General features: G+C 43.9%; 1 protein-coding gene across 1 annotated transcript; it reads left to right on the top strand.

Moving 5' to 3' along the window:
• The first annotated feature begins 62 nt into the window (after positions 1–62).
• fbln5 (fibulin 5) lies at positions 63–13,549 on the top strand. The gene is made up of 11 exons (XM_063908209.1): positions 63–329; positions 427–481; positions 660–708; positions 1,310–1,591; positions 6,417–6,539; positions 8,428–8,544; positions 8,668–8,784; positions 8,916–9,038; positions 9,556–9,682; positions 10,505–10,700; positions 12,871–13,549. The coding sequence occupies exons 1-11, from the start codon at positions 286–288 to the stop codon at positions 13,030–13,032; spliced, it is 1,395 nt and encodes a 464-aa protein (XP_063764279.1). The 5' UTR covers positions 63–285; the 3' UTR covers positions 13,033–13,549.
• The last annotated feature ends 217 nt before the right edge of the window (positions 13,550–13,766 follow it).

Raw genomic sequence — 13,766 nt, 5'->3', positions numbered from 1 at the left:
CCGGAGGGGAGGGGGCTCTCGGTGATTGAATCCAGCTGTTGCGCGCGCTCGGAGGGGGCCAGTCAACTTGCATGTCGCTAAATAATGTGCAGCAGGGAGCGCAGCGCAGTCCATTTTGAAGAAGGCATTCCTGCAGCACGTCAGTCCATGCACCGGAGCTGCAGCCCTTCATGAGACGCCGGTGTCGGTTTTCGCGTAACGGCGCATAGTTTGGGGGGGGGTGGTGAGAGCATAGATTTGGGGAGAATTTACGGGTCGAACTCTTTTTTCCCCCCTTGAGGAAGCATGCTTTCTGAGAGACGTGGCTTCAGGTTTCGCTCTTCTGCGAGGTCAGTAATCTCCCTTTCTCTCTGCGTAACAGCCTGCTCTGTGTTTGCAGAGCTCCTTATTCTGTGAGAAGACTTTGAACACTTTCCCTCTGTGCAGGATGTTGGCAGCTCTGGTATTCATCCTGCTTTGTATCCAGCCTGGACACGGACAGGTAATGAACACCTTCAGTGTGTTACCATAACTCACTCTAAAGTCAGGCTTATAGATGTGTTTATTGACACGCAATAAACCTCAGTATGTAAGAATGGAAATGCATGGCCGAATGTAACCTATACATATGTAAATCATAATCATGTTTTATGGATTTCTTCCTGGTGTTCCCCCCTCAGACCTGCACAGAAGGGTTTGCCTATGATCGCAGGTCGAGACAGTGCATAGGTGAGTGGTTTCTGCTCCTATATGTAATCATATTCAAAGTTTGCAGTTGTGGAAGAAGACCTCTGATCTTTTACGGGAAGAAATGCTCTATTTTAAGTAAGAGTCCTGAAAGTGATGGCAATTTTCACTACAATTCAACATTATTTACCTAAAGATGTTACTCTAAAAGTATTCAAAGATCCAAACGTCATGGCAGTTATTATGCAGATATATCTATATTAATAATGATGTACACACTAATGCGTTTATTAACATTGAGTTGAGGCGTTCATCACCAATCTATCAATAAACATTTAGGATCAGAACCCTTTCAGTAATGCATAGTAGATCAGTGAATGTAATGGTGTAGACCATGTTTGACTGAAGTTGAGTAGAAGTGTAAAGTACCGGGAAATGGATGTCAAACACTGAATATTTAAACTTCTATGCAGTACTTGAGTAGAAGTACTTTGTCCCCCCCTGTATTCCTGCTCATCATTCACAGCTTTATCTGCAGTAAAGTCTCCTAAAGGGAAGCAGAAAGCCCCCACAGATATCAGAGAGAGTGCCTGCAGATGTGGTGTGTGCAGGAATGGCTTCATCAGTCCTCTCTGTGTTCCAGATGTGGACGAGTGCCGCACCATGCCAGATGTTTGCCGCGGAGACATGCGCTGTGTGAACCAGAACGGGGGCTACCTGTGCCTCCCCAGGAGCCTGTACAACCAGCCCTTCAGGCCCGAGACCCCCGCGCTGCCCGAGCCCCTCTACCCCGACACGTCGCTGGGATTCCCTGAGCCCTTTCTCCCGGAACCGGACCGGTCTGTGGAGCCCAGCTACCCCAGAGTCAGGTCCACCGCGCAGTGCATCCTGGGATACGCTCCTGCAGAGGACGGCTCCTGTAATGGTGAGTAACTTAGTGTTACCTCCTTTCTCCTCTGAAAACCGAGTTACATTTACCGGACTTCTTTCTGCGGGTCGATATGACTGCACATAGTCCCTTGGTCTGTTCTCCTTAGCAACAGACTGTTCTCCTTAGCAGCGGTCGGTTCTCCTTAGCAGCGGTCTGCTCTCCTTAGCAGCGGTCGGTTCTCCTTAGCAGCGGTCTGCTCTCCTTAGCAGCGGTCTGTTCTCCTTAGCAGCGGTCTGCTCTCCTTAGCAACAGACTGTTCTCCTTAGCAACGGTCTGCTCTCCTTAGCAACAGACTGTTCTCCTTAGCAACGGTCTGCTCTCCTTAGCAGCGGTCTGCTCTCCTTAGCAGCGGTCTGTTCTCCTTAGCAGCGGTCTGTTCTCCTTAGCAGCAGTCTGTTCTCCTTAGCAACGGTCTGTTCTACATAGCAACGGTCTGTTTGTAGGGCGGTGGCAAAGTGGTTAGGGGCTTGGCCTGGGAACTGGAAGGTCACCAGTTCAAGTCCCCGAAAGACCAAGTGCCACCGTGGTGTCCCTGAGCAAGACACTGGTTACCTACACTGCTCCCCGGGCGCCTTACATAATGGCAGCCCACTGCTCCTAACACTAGGATGGGTCAAATGCAGAGACCGCATTTCGTTGTCCTAGTACTTGTACTCTGTGCAATGACAATAAAGTTGAATCTTTCGTCTTTCTCCTTAGCAACGTTCTGTTCTCCTTAGAAACCATCTCTTTGCCATAGTGACAAAGCAATGTTGCTCAGCAATGGTCTGTAAGCGACAACTCAACAACATCTGGTCGAGATTGACCAATCAGAGTTGAGTATTCAACTAAGCTGTTTAATAATTGACATCATCACACAGACGTGTCGACTCGAGTCACTGTGTTGATGACGTGACGGACTCAGAGAGCAGATGCCGTCAGACTCAACTGGCTTGGAAGTTAATGCTGACATCTCGACATGATTGCCTGATTTGGTCTAAAATATGTCGACCACAGGACTCCTATCACACTGTGAGGGGTCTCAAACTTAAATGAAACCAGCTGAGAGGTAGGAGGGGAAAGGTTTCTCTGCGAACAACTGAAATGTGTCGAGGGGCTCAGAGTAGACACTGATTGTCTTAGTGCTCCCAAGCCAAGAAGTTTGGGAGCCTTTCTATAGATTTCTGAGGACCTCTCTTGGTCTTACTTGCCTGAAACTGTTGGAACTTTTTTGCTTCCTCCCATTATTTATTCCATCTTTTCCCCCACGCTGCAACAATAAAACACACCATTTCAGACACAAAGAACCCTCCAAACACAAGTGTCAGACTTGGCAAACAGGAGAGGAATTCTGTTGAGCACTCGGATCAAACAGGGACAGGGAAGTGAGTGCATGAATACCTGCAGGAGGTGCACAAACAGGCCCGGTGTCTCTTGCTGCAGCTGTTTGCACTTTCTTGTCTCTCTGCTGGATGTTTTGAAAAAGACATCTGCCACGTCCTGTTGTTATTCAGATCCTAAAGTTAAAGTAGATGATGACAGAAGGAAACCCGATAAAGACCGGGGATTTGAGTGTAAGTCATTACATTAGAGCTGGACTTTGAGTGGAATGCTTGCATCCGTCACTTCTCTCACAGACAGATGTTTGATGCTCGCTGCAGCGCCACATCTGGGGGGCCTTCGGCTCCTCACACTGACAACACTTCACAACAGCTGTCAGACACACAATAAGCATAACCCCCCCCCCCCCCCCAGCTGGTGGAAAAACCTCTCAGTGTCCAGCCGGGACGAGCTGCTGCCTCCTTAAAGTCCTTTTGGGGGTGTTTGGGATAAATCAGCCGTGACTGAGTGGAAAAATGTACACGTATAGCTCGGTTTCCTTTCCTTTGGAGTCCAGCTCATGCACAAACATGGAGTGTTTCTCTGCTCGCTGCCTTGTTTGGGTAAACTACAACGTCAACGCGCCAAACATGAAGTCATGGGTTGCCAAATCTGTGCCTGGAGGAAGGCCTCTGTGTGTGTGTGTGTGTGTGTGTGTGTGTGTGTGTGTGTGTGTGTGTGTGTGTGTGTGTGTGTGTGTGTGTGTGTGTGTGTGTGTGTGTGTGTGTGTGTGTGTGTGTGTGTGTGTGTGTGTGTGTGTGTGTGTGTGTGTGTGTGTGTGTGTGTGTGTGTGTGTGTGTGTGTGTGTGTGTGTGTGTGTGTGTGTGTGTGTGTGTGTGTGTGGTGATGTAATGGTGGTTGAGTGATGCTGCTGTGGGGCAGGATTTACACAGACGTTGACTTCCCGTCTGAACTTGCAACAAACACGGCTTTGTGTTTCAGTGGCACCACGCTCCATCAGTCAGTAATGCATGTTGTATATTATGGTCTGTTTGAGTCTTCTCTGAGCTGATTCCTGGATCCTTGCACCAGCTCTCTGTAGTTGTGTTGCCTCTCTCTGCAGAACATGTCTCTTTTGGTCGTTTTGCGTCTTTTTGTGACGTCTTATTTTCCTGACTTTGTCTCCTTTCTGTCTCCTTTCTGTCTCCTTTCTGTCTCCTTTCTGTCTCCTTTCTGTCTCCTTTTTCTGTCTCCTTTCTGTCTCCTTTCTGTCTCCTTTCTGACTCCTTTCTGTCTCCTTGCTGTCTCCTTTCTGACTCCTTTCTGTCTCCTTTCTGTTTCCTTTCTGTCTCCTTTCTGACTCCTTTCTGTCTCCTTTGTGTCTCCTTTGTGTCTCCTTTCTGACTCCTTTCTGTCTCCTTTCTGTCTCCTTTGTGTCTCCTTTCTGTCTCCTTTCTGACTCCTTTCTGTCTCCTTTGTGTCTCCTTTGTGTCTCCTTTGTGTCTCCTTTCTGTCTCCTTTCTGACTCCTTTCTGTCTCCTTTCTGTCTCCTTTCTGTCTCCTTTCTGTCTCCTTTCTGACTCCTTTCTGTCTCCTTTCTGTCTCCTTTCTGTCTCCTTTAGTTCTGTGTCTCTTTTTTATTTATTATGTCTTATTTGGATCATCTTGTGTCTCTGTGATCATTTTGTATGTCTTTCTAAAAGTTTTCTCTGTGATCATTTTGTGTCGATCATTTTAGTCAATATGCATCGTTTGTAGAAGTTTTGCATCTCCTTTTGGATGCATATCTATTTTGGTAATCGTGTGTCTCTGTCCTCTTTCTGTCTCTTTGTAGTTGTTTCTTCTATCATTCAAGATGTTTTGAATGTCTTTGTGGTCATTTTCTGTCCCTTTGTGAATTCCCAACAATTGCCCAGTAGCATCCTTCCATGATTCTAACTGTACTGCAGCTTTTCAGGGTTACTTGACTCACTAAGAAGCATGACCAGGAAGCTGCAGGCAGAGAAAGTCCAAACAGTCAGCACCGACAGCCGAGCTCTCAGCACCCTTTGTTAGCATTTCACCTTCCAGTTGTTTTTGCACCAGATTAGAGATTCCTCAGATTACACTCTGAATTCCTCCCACACACATCATCACAGCCATTATAATATTCCCTTATGAGGAAACCACGCTCTGTTCTCAGACCATGAAGTCACTGAGCTCTGCAGAAAAAGCTTCAGGTCTGTGCAGGGAAGTAGGTGGGGGCCCCGCTTTGTGTTTGGACAGGCTGCTGATAACGTCTGTCAGGGGGGCGCTGACCTTTTCTGCCAACTTTTAACGACGGGTGGGGGCTGGATAATAGTCTCGTTGCCAGCACCGTTACCCAGAAAGGCCCCAAAGATTTTATCTTAGACATGTATAGTACGGGTCCCCGGCTCATAGAAACTGCTGGATGCGGACTTTGCTGCACAATTAACACAAGTTGCAATCCTAAAAAATGTAGTCCTGGTGGGCTGCTTTTTGACTTCCATGAGTAGTGATGAGACCATTGGATATAGAGAGCACAATATGAAAGGTATTACCTCAGCTGTGGACAAATAAATAAGCACCCTGTCCAATCCAAATGATCCAGAGTCCCCTAAACTTCAAAATCCAGCAGGAATTAATCAAAATAAGCCTCTCTCTGGTTAAAAACTACAATTGTTGATCCTGGAAATGTCAGAAATGGATTCGGTGTCCTCAATAACCTCCAAAACCACTCCTAAATTGTCCGAATCGGCCGAGCAATTCTTTAACTATTATCCACATAAGCTATAATGCTCACTAACGCAAACTGCCCAACATGGGCAGGTCAGCATCCGGCAGTTTCTGTGTGCTGGGGACCCGACTATACATTTCTATCACAAAACTTTGGGGTACTCAGCATCTCTGGGTTCACAACAGGACTCTATGAGCTGCAACTGGACTGTAAGTCGGACCCCGGTCAAGAGCTACACGGGCCCCGACACCTGCAGGCAGTTACCCGTCAAAAGCTCTCTGAAGGGCCGTCATCTGCAGCCCAGGTGTAGCATACTGCAGATCTGTAACACACACACACACACACACACACACACACACACACACACACACACACACACACACACACACACACACACACACACACACACACACACACACACACACACACACACACACAGGAGCACCTCAGTTCACTCCTTATATAGAGCGTTTCATGAGCTGCCCACCAGCTTTGGGCTGACAGAGCCGATAAACTTCAGGAGAGACATGACGGATCAGATTTGCCTGAAATGTCGGGGAAATAAAAGCTTTATTCACTCAGCCAATTCCACTCCAGGTGTACGAAGAAACGTGAGCAACCACTGAAGATGCAACAACACACACTCAATGAAATAAAACTGAAGACAGATGAATGCATTTACACTGAGTCTGAATCTTGGTGATTTGTTCCACAGTTTTGAATAACTCCTCCTCCTCCTCCTCCTCCTCCTCCTCCTCCTCCTCCTCCTCCTCTCTGTTGCAGACATTGACGAGTGTGAGACCAACACTCACCACTGCAACCCCACCCAGGTGTGCATCAACACGGCGGGGGGGTACACCTGCTCCTGCATCGAGGGGTACTGGCTCATCGGGGGGCAATGTCAGGGTGAGTAACTGCAGCAGGTTTTGCATATTCACATATTTACCAAGAGTCCCAAAGTATATCTACTTTAAAGAGTCCTCTCCTGCTGATGTTCAGGTGTATATCAGTATGTAGTGTCTCTACTTTAAAGAGTCCTCTCCTGCTGATGTTCAGGTGTATATCAGTATGTACTGTCTCTATTTTAAAGAGTCCTCTCCTGCTGATGTTCAGGTGTATATCAGTATGTAGCGTCTCTACTTTAAAGAGTCCTCTCCTGCTGATGTTCAGGTGTATATCAGTATGTAGTGTCTCTACTTTAAAGAGTCCTCTCCTGCTGATGTTCAGGTGTATATCAGTATGTAGTGTCTCTACTTTAAAGAGTCCTCTCCTGCTGATGTTCAGGTGTATATCAGTATGTACTGTCTCTACTTTAAAGAGTCCTCTCCTGCTGATGTTCAGGTGTATATCAGTATGTAGCGTCTCTACTTTAAAGAGTCCTCTCCTGCTGATGTTCAGGTGTATATCAGTATGTAGAGTCTCTACTTTAAAGAGTCCTCTCCTGCTGATGTTCAGGTGTATATCAGTATGTAGAGTCTCTACTTTAAAGAGTCCTCTCCTGCTGATGTTCAGGTGTGTATCAGTATGTAGTGTCTCTACTTTAAAGAGTCCTCTCCTGCTGATGTTCAGGTGTATATCAGTATGTAGTGTCTCTACTTTAAAGAGTCCTCTCCTGCTGATGTTCAGGAGTATATCAGTATGTAGTGTCTCTACTTTAAAGAGTCCTCTCCTGCTGATGTTCAGGTGTATATCAGTATGTAGAGTCTCTACTTTAAAGAGTCCTCTCCTGCTGATGTTCAGGTGTATATCAGTATGTAGTGTCTCTACTTTAAAGAGTCCTCTCCTGCTGATGTTCAGGTGTATATCAGTATGTAGTGTCTCTACTTTAAAGAGTCCTCTCCTGCTGATGTTCAGGTGTATATCAGTATGTAGTGTCTCTACTTTAAAGAGTCCTCTCCTGCTGATGTTCAGGTGTATATCAGTATGTAGTGTCTCTACTTTAAAGAGTCCTCTCCTGCTGATGTTCAGGTGTATATCAGTATGTACTGTCTCTACTTTAAAGAGTCCTCTCCTGCTGATGTTCAGGTGTATATCAGTATGTAGTGTCTCTATTTTAAAGAGTCCTCTCCTGCTGATGTTCAGGTGTATATCAGTATGTAGTGTCTCTACTTTAAAGAGTCCTCTCCTGCTGATGTTCAGGTGTATATCAGTATGTAGCGTCTCTACTTTAAAGAGTCCTCTCCTGCTGATGTTCAGGTGTATATCAGTATGTAGAGTCTCTACTTTAAAGAGTCCTCTCCTGCTGATGTTCAGGTGTATATCAGTATGTAGAGTCTCTACTTTAAAGAGTCCTCTCCTGCTGATGTTCAGGTGTGTATCAGTATGTAGTGTCTCTACTTTAAAGAGTCCTCTCCTGCTGATGTTCAGGTGTATATCAGTATGTAGTGTCTCTACTTTAAAGAGTCCTCTCCTGCTGATGTTCAGGTGTATATCAGTATGTAGTGTCTCTACTTTAAAGAGTCCTCTCCTGCTGATGTTCAGGTGTATATCAGTATGTAGTGTCTCTACTTTAAAGAGTCCTCTCCTGCTGATGTTCAGGTGTATATCAGTATGTAGTGTCTCTACTTTAAAGAGTCCTCTCCTGCTGATGTTCAGGTTGATATAACTGATGCTGCACTTTTATGAAATACAACCTCCTAAAGTTGTAGGACAGCGCCCTCTTGTGGTACCAAATGAAATACAATTACATTTACATTTTAAAAAGTTAAAATAAAATGAAACAACATCATGAATAAAATAAAGACTACATTTGATAAATATCTATCTTGCTTTTAAACCAGTTTTCTTCCTCCAGATATTGATGAATGCCGCTACGGTTACTGCCAGCAGCTGTGTGCTAACGTCCCCGGGTCGTACTCCTGCTCCTGTAACACCGGCTTCCTCCTCAACCCCGACAGCAGGACCTGTCAAGGTACACACACACACACACACACACACACACACACACACACACACACACACACACACACACACACACACACACACACACACACACACACACACACCTGATTTTAATACTGTGTTGTCCCTGCAGATGTGGACGAGTGTGACGAGCAGCCCTGCAGTCACGGCTGCTTGAACTCGTACGGATCCTTCATGTGTAACTGTGACGAGGGGTTCGAACTGGCGGCCGACGGGATAACCTGCAAAGGTGAGACCAGCTTCTTCTGTTCCTAAAGTCAGCTGTTAGTGAATACTTTAGAGCAGGTGCACGGTTGGTGATTGCGTCCTACACCCTCCCAGGATTCCTCTGATTGATTGATCCCTTTTGATTCCCTGCAGACCTGAATGAGTGCGAGTTCTCTGACTTTCTGTGTCAGCACAATTGTGTGAACACGCCCGGGTCTTTCTACTGCCTCTGTCCGCCCGGATACTACGTGTTCGAGGACGGCCGGAGCTGTGAAGGTAAACGCTCGCAGGACAGAAGACAACCGAATGAATCCTCAGTAATGCTGTCAATTTGCAGCAGCTTAAATGAAGTGTATAGAATAGAAACATGATGCATAAAGCTAGTGGGAATTCTTGTCTTGTGTTGTGATTTAAGAAACATGTAAATATGGTTTAATTCTGTTGACTTTGAAACATTTTGCTCAGAATATTTGAAGTGAAATGTGTTTTATTTCAGGTTTTTATTGGTTAGAAAATGCACATTTGCACCTGCAATACTTAAATGAATGTATTTTATGAAAATAAAGCTACCATTTAGACCAGTGGCATAAATATAGGTCATGTTTATAGATCTGTTTTTACACCAGCTGATGTTTAAAACAACTGCCATTATAATCGTCCGTATGAAAGTGTATTTCTGATGCTTTTAAATTGTTTGTTCTCTGATGATGATGATGATGATGATGATGATGATGATGATGATGATGATGTAACTGACTTTGATCTGATTTTTGTCGTGTGTTTGATTTTGAAGATATCAATGAATGTGACACTGGTAACAACACCTGTACAACAGCACAAGTATGTTTCAATTTCCAGGGGGGCTACACATGCCTGGACCCTCTTCAGTGTCACCCGCCCTACATTGAAGTCGGTGACAAGTGAGTATTTAATATTTGACCTCCCGACCTTTTATCCATTTATATTTCTTATGCACATTTTAACTTTAACTTTCTATGTGTTTTATTTTTATACTTCAAATGTTTCCTTATTACTTTATCTTTGATTTCACATCCTCATGTTTTCGTTTGTTTTTTACTTTACATTTTTAATATATTTTTTAATTTAATGTCGTATTGCACATTTTTATTTAAACTACCTATTTTTATATAAATATTGTAACTGAATTATATATTTTCTTTTACATATTTCTTTACCTTGTGATTTTTATTTAAATATTGTTCTTTTATTTTACATTATTTAGTCTTTTATTTGACATTTTTAATTTAAAAACCTATTTTTATTTACATTTGATATTTTATTGTGAATATTTATATTATAGTTTTTAATTTATCTTTCGTAATGCACATTTTTTATTGCATATATTTAATAAGTTATATGTTTATATAAATACATATTTTCTTTTCATGTTAAAATATAAGGAACTGTCTCTAAACACACACACACATACACACACACACACACACACACACACACACACACACACACACACACACACACACACACACACACACACACACACACACACACACACACACACACACACACACACACACACACACACACGTTGACTTTATTATGTCAACAATCTCACATAACTGTATTAGTTTAGCTGAAAGCAACTCTTTCCTCCCGGGATAAAGAGAGTGTTCTTCTTCTGATTTACCTTCTGCTATATGAGTTAAATATATTATGTATTAATACCCTCCCCTCCCCCTCCCCCCCCGTGTTCTCCCCTGCAGTCAGTGCATGTGTTCTGCGGAGAACCCTGCCTGCAGGGACAGACCCTTCACTATTCTGTACCGACACATGGACCTGTCTCCGGGGCGCGCCGTGCCTGCAGACATCTTCCAGATGCAGGCCACCACGCGCTACCCCGGCGCCTTCTACATCTTCCAGATCAAGTCGGGCAACGAGGGCCGCGAGTTTTACATGAGGGTGAGTCCTGCAGAGAGTCAGAAGTACTCTGATGTTTTACTTCCCACAGTAGAAATACCACAGGTTAGAAATACTCAGTTATAAGCACTCATAATATGGGCCTTCAGAATCATATATTATAATATAGAGATAGTAGTTGATGCAGAGATGCGTTACATTTCATTGCATTGAAAGCTAAAGGTCACTGTCTGATCCATCTCAGAGTTTTAAATAAAAACAGGAACAGTTTTTAATTTACTCCTAACTTCAGTTGTGAGCACTTTGTATTAGGTGTGTCTTCATAGAAACATTAATGTTCATCATGTGTTTATCATTAGTGGCACCTTTACCTTCTCCTTCTATGCAAAGCAACAATAAGATGTAAGATCTTAAACACCTGACTCCTCAGTGCATCGTGCTGCCAGTAGATGGAGCAAGTGTGTGTTATATATTAGGGAGGTTCAGATGTTCTGAATAAATAAAGACTTTGAAGACACTTTAAGGAAGATGTTTAGGCTCTCTGTGGTATAATGCACTGAGCTTTTTCCTAAGAATTACCTTCTGTTGTAACAACGTGATAGGCTGAGGGGCGGGACATCTCTAAGGGGTTGAACAATCAATACAGAGCCGGCCAGATAACCAATCAGGGCCGACTGGGCTCTGGTTTCAGAGAGAGGGTGAAAAGAGGAGCTGCAGCACAGGCAGTATGAGAAACATAAAGAGACACTACATACTGATATACACCTGAACATCAGCAGGAGAGGACTCTTTAAAGTAGAGACACTACATACTGATATACACCTGAACATCAGCAGGAGAGGACTCTTTAAAGTAGAGACACTACATACTGATATACACCTGAACATCAGCAGGAGAGGACTCTTTAAAGTAGAGACACTACATACTGATATACACCTGAACATCAGCAGGAGAGGACTCTTTAAAGTAGAGACACTACATACTGATATACACCTGAACATCAGCAGGAGAGGACTCTTTAAAGTAGAGACTCTACATACTGATATACACCTGAACATCAGCAGGAGAGGACTCTTTAAAGTAGAGACACTACATACTGATATACACCTGAACATCAGCAGGAGAGGACTCTTTAAAGTAGAGACTCTACATACTGATATACACCTGAACATCAGCAGGAGAGGACTCTTTAAAGTAGAGACACTACATACTGATATACACCTGAACATCAGCAGGAGAGGACTCTTTAAAGTAGAGACACTACATACTGATATACACCTGAACATCAGCAGGAGAGGACTCTTTAAAGTAGAGACTCTACATACTGATATACACCTGAACATCAGCAGGAGAGGACTCTTTAAAGTAGAGACACTACATACTGATATACACCTGAACATCAGCAGGAGAGGACTCTTTAAAGTAGAGACCCTACATACTGATATACACCTGAACATCAGCAGGAGAGGACTCTTTAAAGTAGAGACTCTACATACTGATATACACCTGAACATCAGCAGGAGAGGACTCTTTAAAGTAGAGACTCTACATACTGATATACACCTGAACATCAGCAGGAGAGGACTCTTTAAAGTAGAGACACTACATACTGATATACACCTGAACATCAGCAGGAGAGGACTCTTTAAAGTAGAGACTCTACATACTGATATACACCTGAACATCAGCAGGAGAGGACTCTTTAAAGTAGAGACTCTACATACTGATATACACCTGAACATCAGCAGGAGAGGACTCTTTAAAGTAGAGACACTACATACTGATATACACCTGAACATCAGCAGGAGAGGACTCTTTAAAGTAGAGACACTACATACTGATATACACCTGAACATCAGCAGGAGAGGACTCTTTAAAGTAGAGACACTACATACTGATATACACCTGAACATCAGCAGGAGAGGACTCTTTAAAGTAGAGACACTACATACTGATATACACCTGAACATCAGCAGGAGAGGACTCTTTAAAGTAGAGACTCTACATACTGATATACACCTGAACATCAGCAGGAGAGGACTCTTTAAACCAACGTTGCTCTGACCCTTTGCTCTTGCAGTTGAACACGTTAACGTTCCTTGACTTTGTGCTCGTGTTTGCTCGTATACATGATAACTTCCTGCAGCTGTCACATCTTCTCCCTGTTCTCCATTCCTCACATTCCTCTCCTTTCCTTTTCTTTATTCTGCAGCAAACCAGTAACGTGAGCGCCACCCTGGTCCTCTCCCGACCCATCACGGGTCCTCGGGAGGTGGTGCTGGACCTGGAGATGGTCACGGTGAACAACGTCATCAACTTCAGAGGCAGCTCCATCATCCGCGTTACGATATTTGTGGCGGAGCACAAGTTCTGAGCGCCTCTAAATGAACTCCCTCTGAGAATCAGCTGGTTTGTTTGAGACGGCATCACCTTTCTTTTTAAATCTTAACGTCATCCTCGTCCGATAAAGTCTCAGCCGAGATCAGCTGATGGGAAAGCCTCCCGGGTTTAATGGACTCTGAGCTTGTGTTGCTGCCATATGGACTTGTGAAACAGAGGGATGTTTACGGTGTACAATTTCTGACATATTCTACCTAGAAAATGACCCAAAAGTGATGGAAGTTACCCTCTCTAGTACATGCACCCCCCCCCCCCCCAGTTGTCTGTGAATTTTCATCTCTTCAGATTAGCTGTGAAATTGCTTTGTTTGTGCTTAAATTGAAGAGCTGTCGTTGCATCCTGAGAATCAGATGTTTTATATGAGATTTTGATATCTGAGCTGTGTGTAATTGTGCATTCTGCAGTGGCAGTGTTTGAGATGATGTAACAGCCAGGCATTAACTGAATTATTGATCACAGTTTTTTTTAGAACAATAAATGTCTTCACCACACGAGTGTCCCAGCATCAGCCCACTGAACTCATGACAAGTCCCCTTATTCTGGGATAATGATGTCATATTTCATCACCAAATGGAAACGCATATTATACAGGATGGGGATTAATGTTTGTCTTCCATCAACAAATGAGCACAAAACAAAATGTGGGATTTTATCAATTAGTGCATTTCAAGGGTGCTTAACAGGTGTTAGATTTGGGTGCACAATAAC

The sequence above is a fragment of the Eleginops maclovinus genome, chromosome 19 (genome assembly GCF_036324505.1).
Source record: "Eleginops maclovinus isolate JMC-PN-2008 ecotype Puerto Natales chromosome 19, JC_Emac_rtc_rv5, whole genome shotgun sequence".
Taxonomy (NCBI): domain Eukaryota; kingdom Metazoa; phylum Chordata; class Actinopteri; order Perciformes; family Eleginopidae; genus Eleginops; species Eleginops maclovinus.
Note: the sequence above shows the minus strand (reverse complement) of the source record. Positions and strands in the feature narration are given on the sequence as shown.